The sequence below is a fragment of the Callorhinus ursinus genome, unplaced genomic scaffold, assembly GCF_003265705.2.
Source record: "Callorhinus ursinus isolate GAN/ISIS: 27379988/994484 unplaced genomic scaffold, GSC_fseal_2.0 scaffold8, whole genome shotgun sequence".
Taxonomy (NCBI): domain Eukaryota; kingdom Metazoa; phylum Chordata; class Mammalia; order Carnivora; family Otariidae; genus Callorhinus; species Callorhinus ursinus.
In genome coordinates, this window is record NW_027397070.1 from 4631752 (window position 1) to 4644265 (window position 12514).

Consider the following 12514-nt stretch of genomic DNA (forward strand, 5'->3'; position numbering starts at 1 on the left):
AATATACCTTTTAAACATACAAATGTGAATATGTTAGTAAACTTCCTTAATGCATAAGGAAAGTTTCAGAGACAAGGAAAGCCATCTACAAAACTACACTCACAGGAGCAAACTTTCGAAGGACAGCATATCTAATAAATTACATTTTAGTTTAATATTCATAGTGTTTACCAAATATACTACATTTATCTTATATAACTAAATGATATTGTCAACCATTCTAAAACTTTATCTAGCATAATGGTCCATTTTCTACCACCAATCAATTGGCTATGAAAAAGAAATCCTCTGTTAAAGAACTCTTACTGAAATTACATCATTGAAAGTAAATAAGCTTTTCTTTTCTACCAGGAAAAAAAAAAGCAGTATCAGTCCCCTCAGCACTGAATAAATATTTTTTTATGGCCATAAAGCAAACTAACAAAAAGAAAAAAAAAGGCAGAAGCTACACCTGGGTAAAAGCAAATCAGTTCACGTTTTCCCTAAGAGATACACTATTCAATTATGCAGATTTTCCAGTTAAACTTAAAATCCATATACTGAGTAGCAAAATGATAAAAAGGAAAAAGATAAAACATGCAGAACTATATAACACTTGAAATAAAGAACACACACTGAAAAGTAAAAAAAAAAAAAAAATTATACCACCTAGGAAACTTGTCATTTTCCAGTAGGTTACAGTACCACGCAACTGTTAACATATTTTAATCGACTACAGCTCTTCATAACACAAATTTTGAAGTATTACTTTACTTCTTACATAATAATATATTTCCTTGTCACAATTACATTAAAAACGCAGTATTTTAAAAATCTGAAGAGGCAGCACTTGTCCTCTTTACTTCACTCCAGGGCCAACAAACAAAGCAGTGAAGCAGAAAGAGGTACATAATGGATTTAGAAGTAAATGGTCCATTCTTTAAGAAGCCTTCCTACCCCCTCTTCTGAATTCACTCTAGACTAATTGTCATTACAATGATGTCTGAAAACTTCAAAAGAACCCTATTTCCTGATGCCAGCTGTCCATGTTTCTATCTTTAAATTTTAGAGTTTCTTCCTAATTAGAAAGAAGTATTTAGAAATACCCAAAAGATTCATCTCGTAATTATTCTAAATCAGACACAGTATATCAATTATTGAAACAAAACATAACGCCAACAGTAGAAATATACTTTAAAATTTTCCACAAATACAATAGATAAAGTTTATACTGTTAAGAATTTCTTTCCATACAACATACAGCACAGGTAAATCTTCTCTTTCTTTCCTTGGGGATTTATCAAACAATCTCTTCACCATTGCACCTACCTGGGTAAAAATCTTTGGACTTAGACAGCTTGATGGTGGCTCCAGTTTCTTTTTGCAACTGAACAATTGTCTGTCCTCCCTTCCCAATTATAGATCCAGCAGCATAACTAGGTATGAGAACCTTTAGAAAATACTGGCCGTCTTCTGAAAAATGCAAAGAAATATACTTGGTTAACATGATAATTTTAAACTTTGTATCCCCTCTCCACCCTCAAGAGGGAAAAACAGCAATTAAAACATTGGGCATATAGCTGCAGGAAATATGGGGTTAAATTTTTTTAAAGAACAAAAATAAGCCAATTACAATGAAAAATAAATAGGTACAAAATGTTTCCCATTTTGTAGGATTTATACTTTCAAACTTGGAATTAAAAACTAAACATGTTCTATCATTTTGCAGCACTGTAGAAACTGATGACTAAATTCCAGTTGTTATTCCAAACATGGAAGTCTTCCAATTCTATCTGTGGTTACTATGGTAAAATGAAATGAACTGACCCTTTAACAAAACTTCAGAGATTTATATGATGGCAAACCTTCGCTTAACATATTGCAATATAAATAAGTAAAAGGACTGTAAATAGTGATGAGCTATATTTGTTTGGCATTAGCAAACACCTAAGGACTACAATTAGCCATTGCCTATATCCTACTTAAAGTATACAAAACAAACACTTCTCCTACCAAATAATCCACCCAAACTGTAGGGTGTATTCCAAGCCTGCAATAACTGCCAAGAAATAACTCAAAGTGATGTGAACTGGCAAATCTAACTAATCCTGGTGTATTTCTTTAGCACTTCTTAGTCTACTATGATCTCGTTTAAGCTCATTAATTAAAGGACGTTAAGAAGAATTCTGCCAATACTAAAAAGCTTAGGAGTCATTTATATCAAATACACTTAAAAGTGACCAAACAGATTATGTTACTTCTCCAAAACAGCCACAATTTTTAAAGCGGAGGGGGTGGATGAACCAAGAAAGAGTGAAATGAAACGTTTTAGAAAATAAAGCCAACTCCATAAACTTTAATTTCCGACAAACTGATCAAGTCTTAAATAGGAAACACCCCGGTAAATCCAGCTTCCTCATGTGAATAAACGTTCCAAATTTTGCGGGTGTGCCATTCGCAAGACCCCCATCCTTCTCTAATGTACATGCTGTAGATAAATTCACCTCTGCCTCGATGCATTGGGTGCATTGTTAAGATGACTCCAGTGCAAATGAAGAAGCGATACCGGTCCCGTTATAACTCATCTTCCCAGGAAGCGCAGGATGTTAAACTAACAAGTCACAGTACCAGACACCCCCACCCTCGTATGCACACCTCTGAAGACAAATCAATGAGATATTTGCAACGACAATGTAAGTGCGGTAAGAGCATGCACTTATCAAGATTTTGCATACTACTTGTGGCCCAAAGCAAGGGGATGAAGAGAGAAAAACTCTACTGTGCCCCAATCATTTGCTATCCGCTACCCAAGTGCCATTTATTTATTTATTTTATCAGACTGTTAAATGCAGCGCGCATCTTCGGGCGGCCATCACCTCACTCGGGGGGTCATCCTCCTCCTCTTTAACGGACCCCCTTGCCCAGGTCTAGGATATTTAAATGGTCAGTCTTTGGACCGATTAAACGGAAAGATAGGTCTATTCCGAAAAACCGGTCGCCATTTTGATGAATGATAAACAGAGAAATGGAAATGTGTCCGGGACGGCGAGGTGCGGGGCAGGTGCAGGGGAGGGGGCGCGGGGCAGGGGCGCGGGAGCCTCCGGGTTCGGGCTGGAGGTGTCCGGGCCGCGGGAGGGAGGGAGGCCGGCGGGAGGGAGGGAGGGAGGTAGGGGCGGGCGGCGGGGGATGGGGCCAGCGGGGAGGTGGAAGCGATACCCACCGCCCGTATTGGTCCTCTTGGTGCTGCCGGCTTCAGGGGGGGCTTCCAGCGGCCTTTTCCGCGAGTCCGGCGGGTCCAGGTCTATGGGAACCCCAGTGTGGGTCCCGTTCTGCTGGATGGGAGCTGCCGCCATCATGTTTGCAGTTCCTGCCGCTGCTACGGGGAGAAGGTTCTCCCTTTTGTTTTGGCTTTTTTTCTTTTTTTTTGCGTTTGGGGTTTCTTAAGGTTTTTTTTTTTTTTTTAATCGGATCAATAGAAATCTCTTTAGGAAAAAAAAGCAATGTTGCTGGTTTGTTCTCACTGGGGAGGGGGCAGGGCTGAGGAGCAGCTGCAGTGCAGTGTCAGAAAGGAGACAGGGGAATGGAGGGGGTGTGAGAGACGGAGGGTGAAAGAAGGAGAAGAAAGGAGAGAGGGGGAGAGAGTGAAAGGAGAGGGGCGAGTGAATGAGCGGGAGGAGGGGAGCGGGGAGGACAGGCAGAGGGAGTGGGAGAGCGCGAGGGCTGGCGGGGCGCGGGGAGAAGCCGAGGAGGAGGGGAGAGTGAGGGAAAGAGTGAATGAGCAGGAGGAGGGGAAGGAGGTGGATGCGGAGAGAGGAGCGAGCGGCGGAGGAGGGCAGGAGCCGGGAAGGAGCGCGGCGATCCCCGCGCCGCGCTAGCGCTGCGCTCGCTCCCGCTGCTGGTGCTGCCGCCGCCGCCGCTGCCGGAGCGGTTCTGCCGTTGCCTGGGCTGCTCGGCGATGCTGCTGCTGCCGCCCGGTCTCTCTCATTATTTCTCCCGCTTGTAGGGGGGGCTGGCGGGGAGGGAGGGGGATGGCTGCGAGGGGAGGGTAGAGAGGGGTTGAGTTCGTAGACTCCCACACACTTCGCGCTCGGGTCCCTGCCTCTCAGCAGCGCCGCCGCCGCCGCCGCCTCCCAGCGCTGATGCCTCAGCCTGAGGGGGCGGAGGGGGCCCCGCCGGAGGCGGGGGAGGGTGTGTGTGTGTGTGTGTGTGTGTGTGTGTGTGTGCGCGCGCGCGCGCGTGTGTATGAGTGTGTATGCGCGTGCGCGTGTGAGCGCGGGCTAAGCGCGTACCCGGGGGCGCGCGCCGGCGACGGGGAAGGGGGCTGGGGCGCTCCTGTGGGTAGGGAGGGGTGAAAGGTCGCGGGTCCCCGGCAACACGGCTCAGGCAAACTCAAGCGGCTTGTCGCAGAAACCAAGGGGTGTAAGAAACACGCTAGGCTAGAAGGCGGGAAGCAGAGATTACTGACAGCCGTGCCAGCCAATAAAATGGGAATATGAGAAAGGCTCTTCAGGCCCCTTCCCAATCGGGAAACTTAGGTATGAGAGGGAATGAAGGGGCGGGGTGGGATCACTGTGAAGCCGGGGTTGGAGCAGCGACAGTTGTGGCTAGTCTTGAGAAGGGCATTCGAGTGACCGTTGACAACGGGTGAGACAGCGTCAAGGCTGAAGGAAGAACCTTAACTTTATGCTTCCAGGACTTCTAGCTAGGTACATTAGTTTTTATTTTTAAGAGTTAGGTAAAAGACAGCATCTCAACTCATCGGCGGTTTTCTACGGGTTGTTTCATCAAAAGAGTATTTTTTAGTGGCACTGTGTAACATCGTTAGGGAACTTATAGTGTCACTCGCTGCCTTTAATCCTTTCGGGAACAAGCCAGGATATAAATAAATAAAGCTAGGTATCTGGGTCTTCCCTTCACGAGGCGCTGATAGGCAGACTAAAGACAGGCAACAGCTGAGTGAGTGTGCACAAAACTAATTATTGAAGAAAGTATGAATATAGGAATAAAACTAGTTGCAATGTGCACGGCTTATGATTATACAGATTTTGGATATATAGGGAATCTGAACCTCAAATGTACAACGCCACAGAAAAAAATAACATAGCTACGATAGACTCTGAAAGTCTGAAGAGACTCAGTTTACAGATCAGTAAACTGACTCGGTGAAGTATTTTGCTCAAGATCATCTACCAAGTTAGTTATTTAATTAATCAGTGTGCTAGGAATTAGGGATAGTGGAAAAACATGGGCTTTGGAGCCTGAAATCTTGGTTTCAAGTCCTTGCAGTCATGTTCTAAAAGTGTCTTGGGCAAATCCTTTAACATGTTGGCTGTTTATTAAGTCCTTACCATGTGCCAAGCAATCCATTTTACATGTGATGCTCTTTACGTGTAGTATATCATACAGTTATTACGGTCCCTATTTTATGAGGCAGTTTAGGTTTAGAGATATTAATAATTCAAAGTCACATAGGTACAAATATTGTCTCAATAATTCAAACTCAGGTCTTCCTGATTCCAAGGTCTGTCCTCTTGAATATTGCAGTACGCTAGAGCTTCAGTTCCTTCGCACTTAAAACGGACTGAAACTCTACTTCCCATAATTCTTAGGGTCAAATGAGATAATGTAAGATGTGAAATGTGTTCTAAGATGTGGAAAGGTATAAACATATTCGCTAGATTTCTAGAACAAAGATGCTTCTTCCTCGTACTTTTCACTATAGCACTTCAACCTGAATGATGATTTCAGTAAAAGCTAGCATAATAAAGAACTTCACTGTAATTCCGTGATATTCTAGCCAAGAATACCTGCATATCTGAGGCAATAACCAAAGAGAATAGAATAAAATTTAATTCCTGACAGAAGGGAATGGAAAAGAATACTAACCCTTCTCATCACATCCTTTATTGCAAGGAACATCTAGGAGGTATTGGGATTTCTGGTGCTTTTTAAGTGATGAAAGATAGATTATAGTCCACTGAACAAGGAAAAAAATAACATTTAGTTTGGGAATAAAAGTTCATTTGGAGTATGAAAAACACTTTGCCTCAAGTCAGAGAAGAAGATATGCTGAGACCTCAAAGAAAGGGAAAGCAGGTAAGTTAGTTCATATTGGTAAAGGTCTGTGAACCTTTAAAAATTCCAGAATTTTTATCTGATATATGATGTAATAGGAAACCATGATATGGCCTTCATGACCAAAATAAAGAGGATTTATACATGGAATTGGATTAAAAAAAACACAAGGGAGCTGTGATGAAAGAAAATCAGGGTTTGGAATAAGTATGTGGTAGTCAAGATAGAAAAAGCTGATGGCAGACATTGTGTAATCAAAGTATTCTGTGAAGTGTACCAAAAATATTCAAGGATGTTTTCAAATGAAAAATTAGAAAAGGGCTGGGATTTGCTACTAGATTGTTTTAAAACAGTAAAAGACAGGGGACAAAGATAATTCAAAAATGAAGATAGCTCAAAGCTATATTGTATTAAAGCTTGGACAAAGTATTCAGCATAATGTAGTTTTGAATTAGGGAAAGCCTGAGAAATGGAAACTGATGTTAACAAATTTCTAAAAATAAATAAAATATTTCTAAAATATTTTAGAAAATATGTCATTGCCATGTATGTTAAATTGAAAATGAGCTTTCTGTTAAATTGCCTTACTGAGACATAAGCTTCCTGAGAGTCATGTCACTGTATTCTTATTTATTTGACCCTTCTCTTATTTCCTTCTTCAGACTTAATATTTAAATACTACCTACCACTCCATGGGACCTAGGAGTAGAAGGTATGATTTTAAATGTGGAGAGCATGCTTACCAATAATTTATTTAACTCTGATATGCCAGGAATTTCAGAGACTATCCTAAGACCTGGTCAGACATCAAAGGGTCAGTTAGCTATGATCTGATTTGGTCAATGAAGGTTATCAGAGAGTACATTTTATTCTCATTCCCTATTATGTTTTATTGTTTTTTTTTTAAAGCATACTCCATTTCACATGGTGTGTACCTCTATCATTCTGATTAAATAGACATAAACATTTTAAGTCTTATTCTGCATTTTTACCAGCTAATAAAACAAAATTTTTTTAAAAAAGCAACTCCCAGTTTATAGTATGCTATACCTCTTATGATACAAATAAACATTTGAATGAACTTTTTGAAAAATATAATAGAAATATTTAACCTTTTAATTCTCTGAAAAGAAATATTTTATTTTTTAATTAACCAAGCAATTGGCAGCACAAATTTAATAATATTTTCTAACACCATAAGATACAAGAGAATGTGTGTGCTTTTCCTTACTTAATTAGTTGATGAGTTATGAACATAAGCAACTCTGATAGAAAATGATATTAATCTGAAGAACAAAACCCCAGGTCTTTGTTGGCTTTCAGTAGAGCTTCTTTTCTTTCCTAAGTTTTAGTCAGAGTAACATGGACATAAGGTAATCTATTTTCAGTAGTAATGATTGGCTTTCTAGAGAAAACACAGATAGTCGATGTCCACAAATATTCCTAAACCCATTTGTCTCCTTCCTCCTGCCTTTCCTACAATGAGTCCTATTAACTATAGAACATAATACTCCCTCTACTTGAGTGTCTCTTCAGCCTATGTTTTAGGAAACTTTTTTGAGTTTGTGTTCTACCAAAATCAGATCCTGACTTAAGTATTCAAGTGCAAATAGTGTATTTTAGAAAGTGATTTCAGGAAACAGTAGGGATTTGGGGAAGTGAGACAGGGAATGGAAGGAAGGCAATGAAGGGTGAATTACCAAGCAAGTTTCATTGTGAGCAAACAGAGCTTAATCTTACTGGGATTCCTGAGAAACCATTTAAAACAGTAACTTCAGAATTAGCCGACTCAAAGTGTAGGAAGACTCAGGTATATATGCACCAACTCCCTTCAGTCATGGATGGCCTTCTTTTCCTAGGGTGCATTAATTCAATGCATGCATGCTGGCTAGTCTTCCAATTGCCAGAGCTGCATCTTTTTCTGACAACTTTCTCTGACAGCTGGTCTATTCTGCCCCTACACAGGCTGGAAATGCTAGGGAATTAACACTCTGCTATGGACACATCCCCCACCATTGTGAAATATCAAGCTAGTCTGCTCTAAAATGGTAGGGTAGGGAGAAAAGGGTGGGGCATTAACAGTTTGTTACAAATATCAATGTAGGTGTATGAAAAAGGAAAATGAGAATTATAATAATAATAATCTGTTACTGTAAGCTATTGTTGGAAAGATCAAGTAAATATGAAAGAATTTGGAAAACCTGAAGTACTAAAAATATTAAGATTTTATAACTTTCACAATCCAAATATTGTAACCATTGATTGTAAGAATAATTTTTTTCTGTTTTTTAAAAAACACATTTCTAATTTTTTAAGATATAGACATGAAGAATCAATGTACATATTCTGATTATTTTTTCATCCTATGTGGCACAAAGAAAATAGGAGCAAATATATACCAGAAGAGTTTATCACCTAATCTCACATACCGGGTTTGTATGACAAGTTCTATAAATAGACATATTGATAAATGCTTTTCCAAGATTGCACTTCTTAGAAAAATTATTTATTAAATTTCTCAAAAATTCAAACAGTTTTTATGTTTATATATTTAATCACATAAATTCATTGTTGGTGAATATGTTTATGAAACAGTCTATGAAAGCTCACCCTAATTTATATGGGAACATAAATGTGTTTTTAGCATTATTCCAAAAAGTTCCCAAGCTTTAATATCCCAATAGATAAAGAGATACGTTAATATTAGAAAGAATCCTAAATTCTTTGGCACTGAGTATATTTCCTTAGTTTGTAATAGATCAATAATTTTTCTAGCATTTTTCTAAATATTATGAAATACATCTTTTGGCACTTACCTTAAGGACAATAAATCTAAACTAACATTTTACACAGTGCAATGAGAAGAAACTTGTGATAATTGGTACATGGTTATGTAAAAGGTAAACATTAGAAGCTGCCTGAGGGGTATAGGGGAATTTTTATCTTTGGAACTCTTCTTTAAGTCTAACTTATTTCAAAATAAAAAGTTGAAAATAAAAAGTACCTTGAATTGATAATCTGGTTGTGACTCTTCTACCTACTAACTTTGTGGCCTAGAATAACTCATTTACCTGCTCTGAATTTCATTTTCTTAATCTATAAAATGGGAGAGTTGGTAGATGTTCTTTACATATCTAAAAAGAAATTTCTATCTCAGTATGCTTATGACCATAGAATCTCACAAAAGAAAATTGTTAATATCAAAGTAAATACTGTATGCATTAACATGTATTTTTAAATCTGTTAATGATACACATTATACGCTATAGGCACAATGGAAGATGATATACCAAGGAAAACAGTCTTGATACTGTAAAGAATATATTTGATATATTTATTCTCTGTTTTTATATTTTGAAAGCAATCATTCTTTGAAATCTATAGTTAAAAATATTTTGTTGTGGTGATGATTCTAAATGTGACAGTTTCAGCTTTTAAACCATTTGGATATGAAAAATTGCTGGGGTAAAAACAGTGAATGATAAAGATGATAAAATGATAAAGAGAGAAAAAAATTAAGAAAAAAACTTCAAAAGTAGATTAAAGAAGCTATAATTAACTAGTATTCATATATTATCTCAACTAAGTTGAAATCATTTATCTCTTGCATCCATAAAATATCTTCATCTACACATACTTTATTCTGATAATGCCTAAAGTAATCCTGAGTCTCCATTTGGTCTGGTCCTGGCTTAGGCCATATGCCCAGAGCAATTATCAATACCTTCAAAATTGTCCCAATATGAACAGTAAGTTATATGGTCACCCTAATATTACTCAAGAGTCTTGACTTTTGTTTTAGCCTGCCAATTATAAACCATAAAATATTTTTTGTTCATCAGATTCTTTTATATGGCAATTTCCCCATGTGTAATAGTAGAAATGTTTATTATTGTTCACTCTTGTATTACATTGTGGTGTAATAAATTAGAATGTCCCCACATCCTCTACTCTTCATGATGTTTTATTCCCTACCTATACTTTTCTTAGCTAGAGCTAAGCCAAAGCTCAAGAACAGAGGTAGAACGTAGTAGGATAGAATTTAAAAATTTATTTTTTCACATTTTACTGTGGAAACAATCATTTTGATCAGATGATTCTTCATTACTGTGCCAAGGTGAAGTGAACTGAAGAAATGATAAATGAGACATTATAAATATAATGAAATAGATCTTCAAATGGTAAACCATCAGACCCACAAACAGCATCAGAGAATTGCTTACTTTATGGATTATTCAGATTCCTTTGTGTTTACTTCCTGCTGTTCAAATAAGCCTTAGTCCTTCTTGAATTCCAGACAAGGTTTTAACGGCTCTAGTCAAGGCTTCTTTCTAATGTAGTCTGCTATTTCCACTGTCAAATAATAAAAAGTTCCATTTGTCTTATAATAATGTTACATGTATTTACAAGTACAAGAAGAAATTGGTATCCTTGTATATTAAAAAATATACATTACCATACTCTACCTTGCTAGATTCTGCCCTGCTATTTAATCTTTTGGTTTCACTAGGTAACCATTTCTATGGTAGATCAGGAGTGTCTAATTGACTTCATGTAATTCTAAATTATTTTATCCATGTTTCATTTCATATAACTGAGAATGTATAGGGCTTACTTATTAAAACCTACATTTTACATATGGATGTTTTTATGCATATGGTGTAGAAAGAAGAGGGATGTGTGTGTGTATGCATGTGTGTGATAAAAGGAGATAAGAAGAGACTGGGTATAGCAGGTCTACCTAATATCTGTAATGGGGGTAGAAACTTTAGTAAATGCATAATGTGCTTTATTTAACCTTTTCTTCTCAGGGTCAAATATTTGTAGGCTTTAAGAAAAATTATTTTTTTCTTAAATTTCCATTCTTATAATGGAAAATTCTTATTCAAAAGAAGATAATACAGTATAATGGATCCCAGGTACTGTATACCCACCTTCAATATTATAAACTCCTGATCAGTCTTGTTTCAATTTAACCTCTTTCTCAGACTAATTTTGAAGAAAATTCTAACTATCAATACATTTTTGTTCTGAAAACATTATGGCCTTAAAAAATTCAAAATACCATTATTATATTGAAAATAATTGACAAAAACTCCTTAATATTATCAAATATCTGGTCTGTGTTTACATTTTCTCAATGGTCTTTAAATTTTCTCAATGGTCTTATAACATTTTGTACATTTTGTTGAACCTCTACCCAAATAAATACATTACAATGGGTTTGTATGTTACTTAAATCGCTTTTAATCTATGTCAGTCAAGCTTCAACCCAAGAAGTAGACCAGTAGGATATATATTTTTATAATTTATATTTTACACACAGACACACAAATATATAATGATAGTGATAGTGAATTGGCTCACACAATTGTGGCCTCTGGCAAGCAAGTCTAAAGTCCACAGATGGACGCTTGGGAAAGAAAGATACAGGGGGATGGGAGAGCAATTGCAGGCCCTGTAAGTCTCTGATTTTCAGAGACCTAGTTGCTTTGATGGCTACCACCTGATTAGTAAGCCAGGCCCACCTATGGTAAGCTCCCTTTTGGTTAACTGAAAATTGAAACCTTAAATATATCTCCAGAATCCCTTCACATCAGTCCCTAGACTATCGCTTGATTGAATAACTCTGAGAAGTTGTATATATGCTGCAAAGTGGCTGCTGCTTCCTCTCTGTCCTCCAACTCACACAAAAGAATATCCCTTGTAGACTACCCTAACTAGGAACTTACTAGCAAGGAATTCTGAGAAATGTAGTTCAACCTAACTAAGTCAACACATCACAAAGCCATCACAGCCCACCCCTTTTCTCCTTGGCACCCATACACAGCTTCTTAAAGCATTTTCAATCACCAAGGAAATACAAGCAAAATATGGAAATATAATAGTAACTGTTATTAACACATCTTATGTTACATGATAAAAGAGAGATATGAGAGGATTTAATTAATACATATATATAATATAAACATTCAGGTGAAAATAAATATTCATAACGATTATAGTCTTTACTTCCTCATATGGTCACATCATCACGGTTGGTATTTCTACTCTTCCACAACTTTCATTTCCTTTCCCCCCTACCTTTTCAGTATTCCCTTTGCCCTCAGCAAGCACCTCACCTGGTTGTGGGTCTTTGCCAAGTGGGATGACCCAAATCTTAACTTCCAAAGGATCTGGGCTATTAGAAATCCTACCTGAATTCAGTTGTAGTTTTCCATTGACTTTAACCAAAGGATATGAGAATGAAAGAGATGCCCTAGGGGATCTGTATTTCAAATAAAATCTTTAACTTCATTGTATAATAGCACCCAATTTTCCTTGATAGCCAGGATCAGTCACTGCAGCCAGCTCAGTAACTCCTTTCTCATCCTGTTGATTCACAGGCTTGAGCTGCCCAAAGTGGCCAGATGGCAGTCTCAACTTCTAGTTCAATGGAATCTTTATTGTGTCATCTGGT

General features: G+C 37.7%; 1 protein-coding gene and 1 long non-coding RNA gene across 6 annotated transcripts in view; one reads left to right on the forward strand and one right to left on the reverse strand.

Moving 5' to 3' along the window:
- NOVA1 (NOVA alternative splicing regulator 1) overlaps positions 1–4172 on the reverse strand; it is a 151821-nt gene extending 147649 nt beyond the window's left edge. Inside the window, exons 1-2 of one of the 2 annotated variants that reach the window (XM_025869152.2) lie at positions 3200–4172; positions 1309–1452 (exon numbers count right to left, since the gene is read on the reverse strand). In XM_025869152.2, the coding sequence (XP_025724937.1) occupies positions 1309–1452; positions 3200–3335 (280 nt within the window). In that variant the 5' untranslated portion in view covers positions 3336–4172. The remainder of the gene's footprint in view (positions 1–1308; positions 1453–3199) is intronic. The other variant, XM_025869151.2, reaches the window with a different exon arrangement.
- A 378-nt stretch (positions 4173–4550) lies between these two features.
- Positions 4551–12514, forward strand: part of LOC112821801 (uncharacterized) — a 353780-nt gene continuing 345816 nt past the window's right edge. For 3 of the 4 annotated variants that reach the window (XR_012378853.1, XR_012378854.1, XR_003207553.2), the window contains exons 1-2: positions 4551–4685; positions 6717–6766. This is a non-coding gene — a long non-coding RNA (uncharacterized lncRNA). Of the gene's footprint in view, positions 4686–5904; positions 6076–6716; positions 6767–12514 lie in introns of those variants that run through there. The other variant, XR_012378855.1, reaches the window with a different exon arrangement.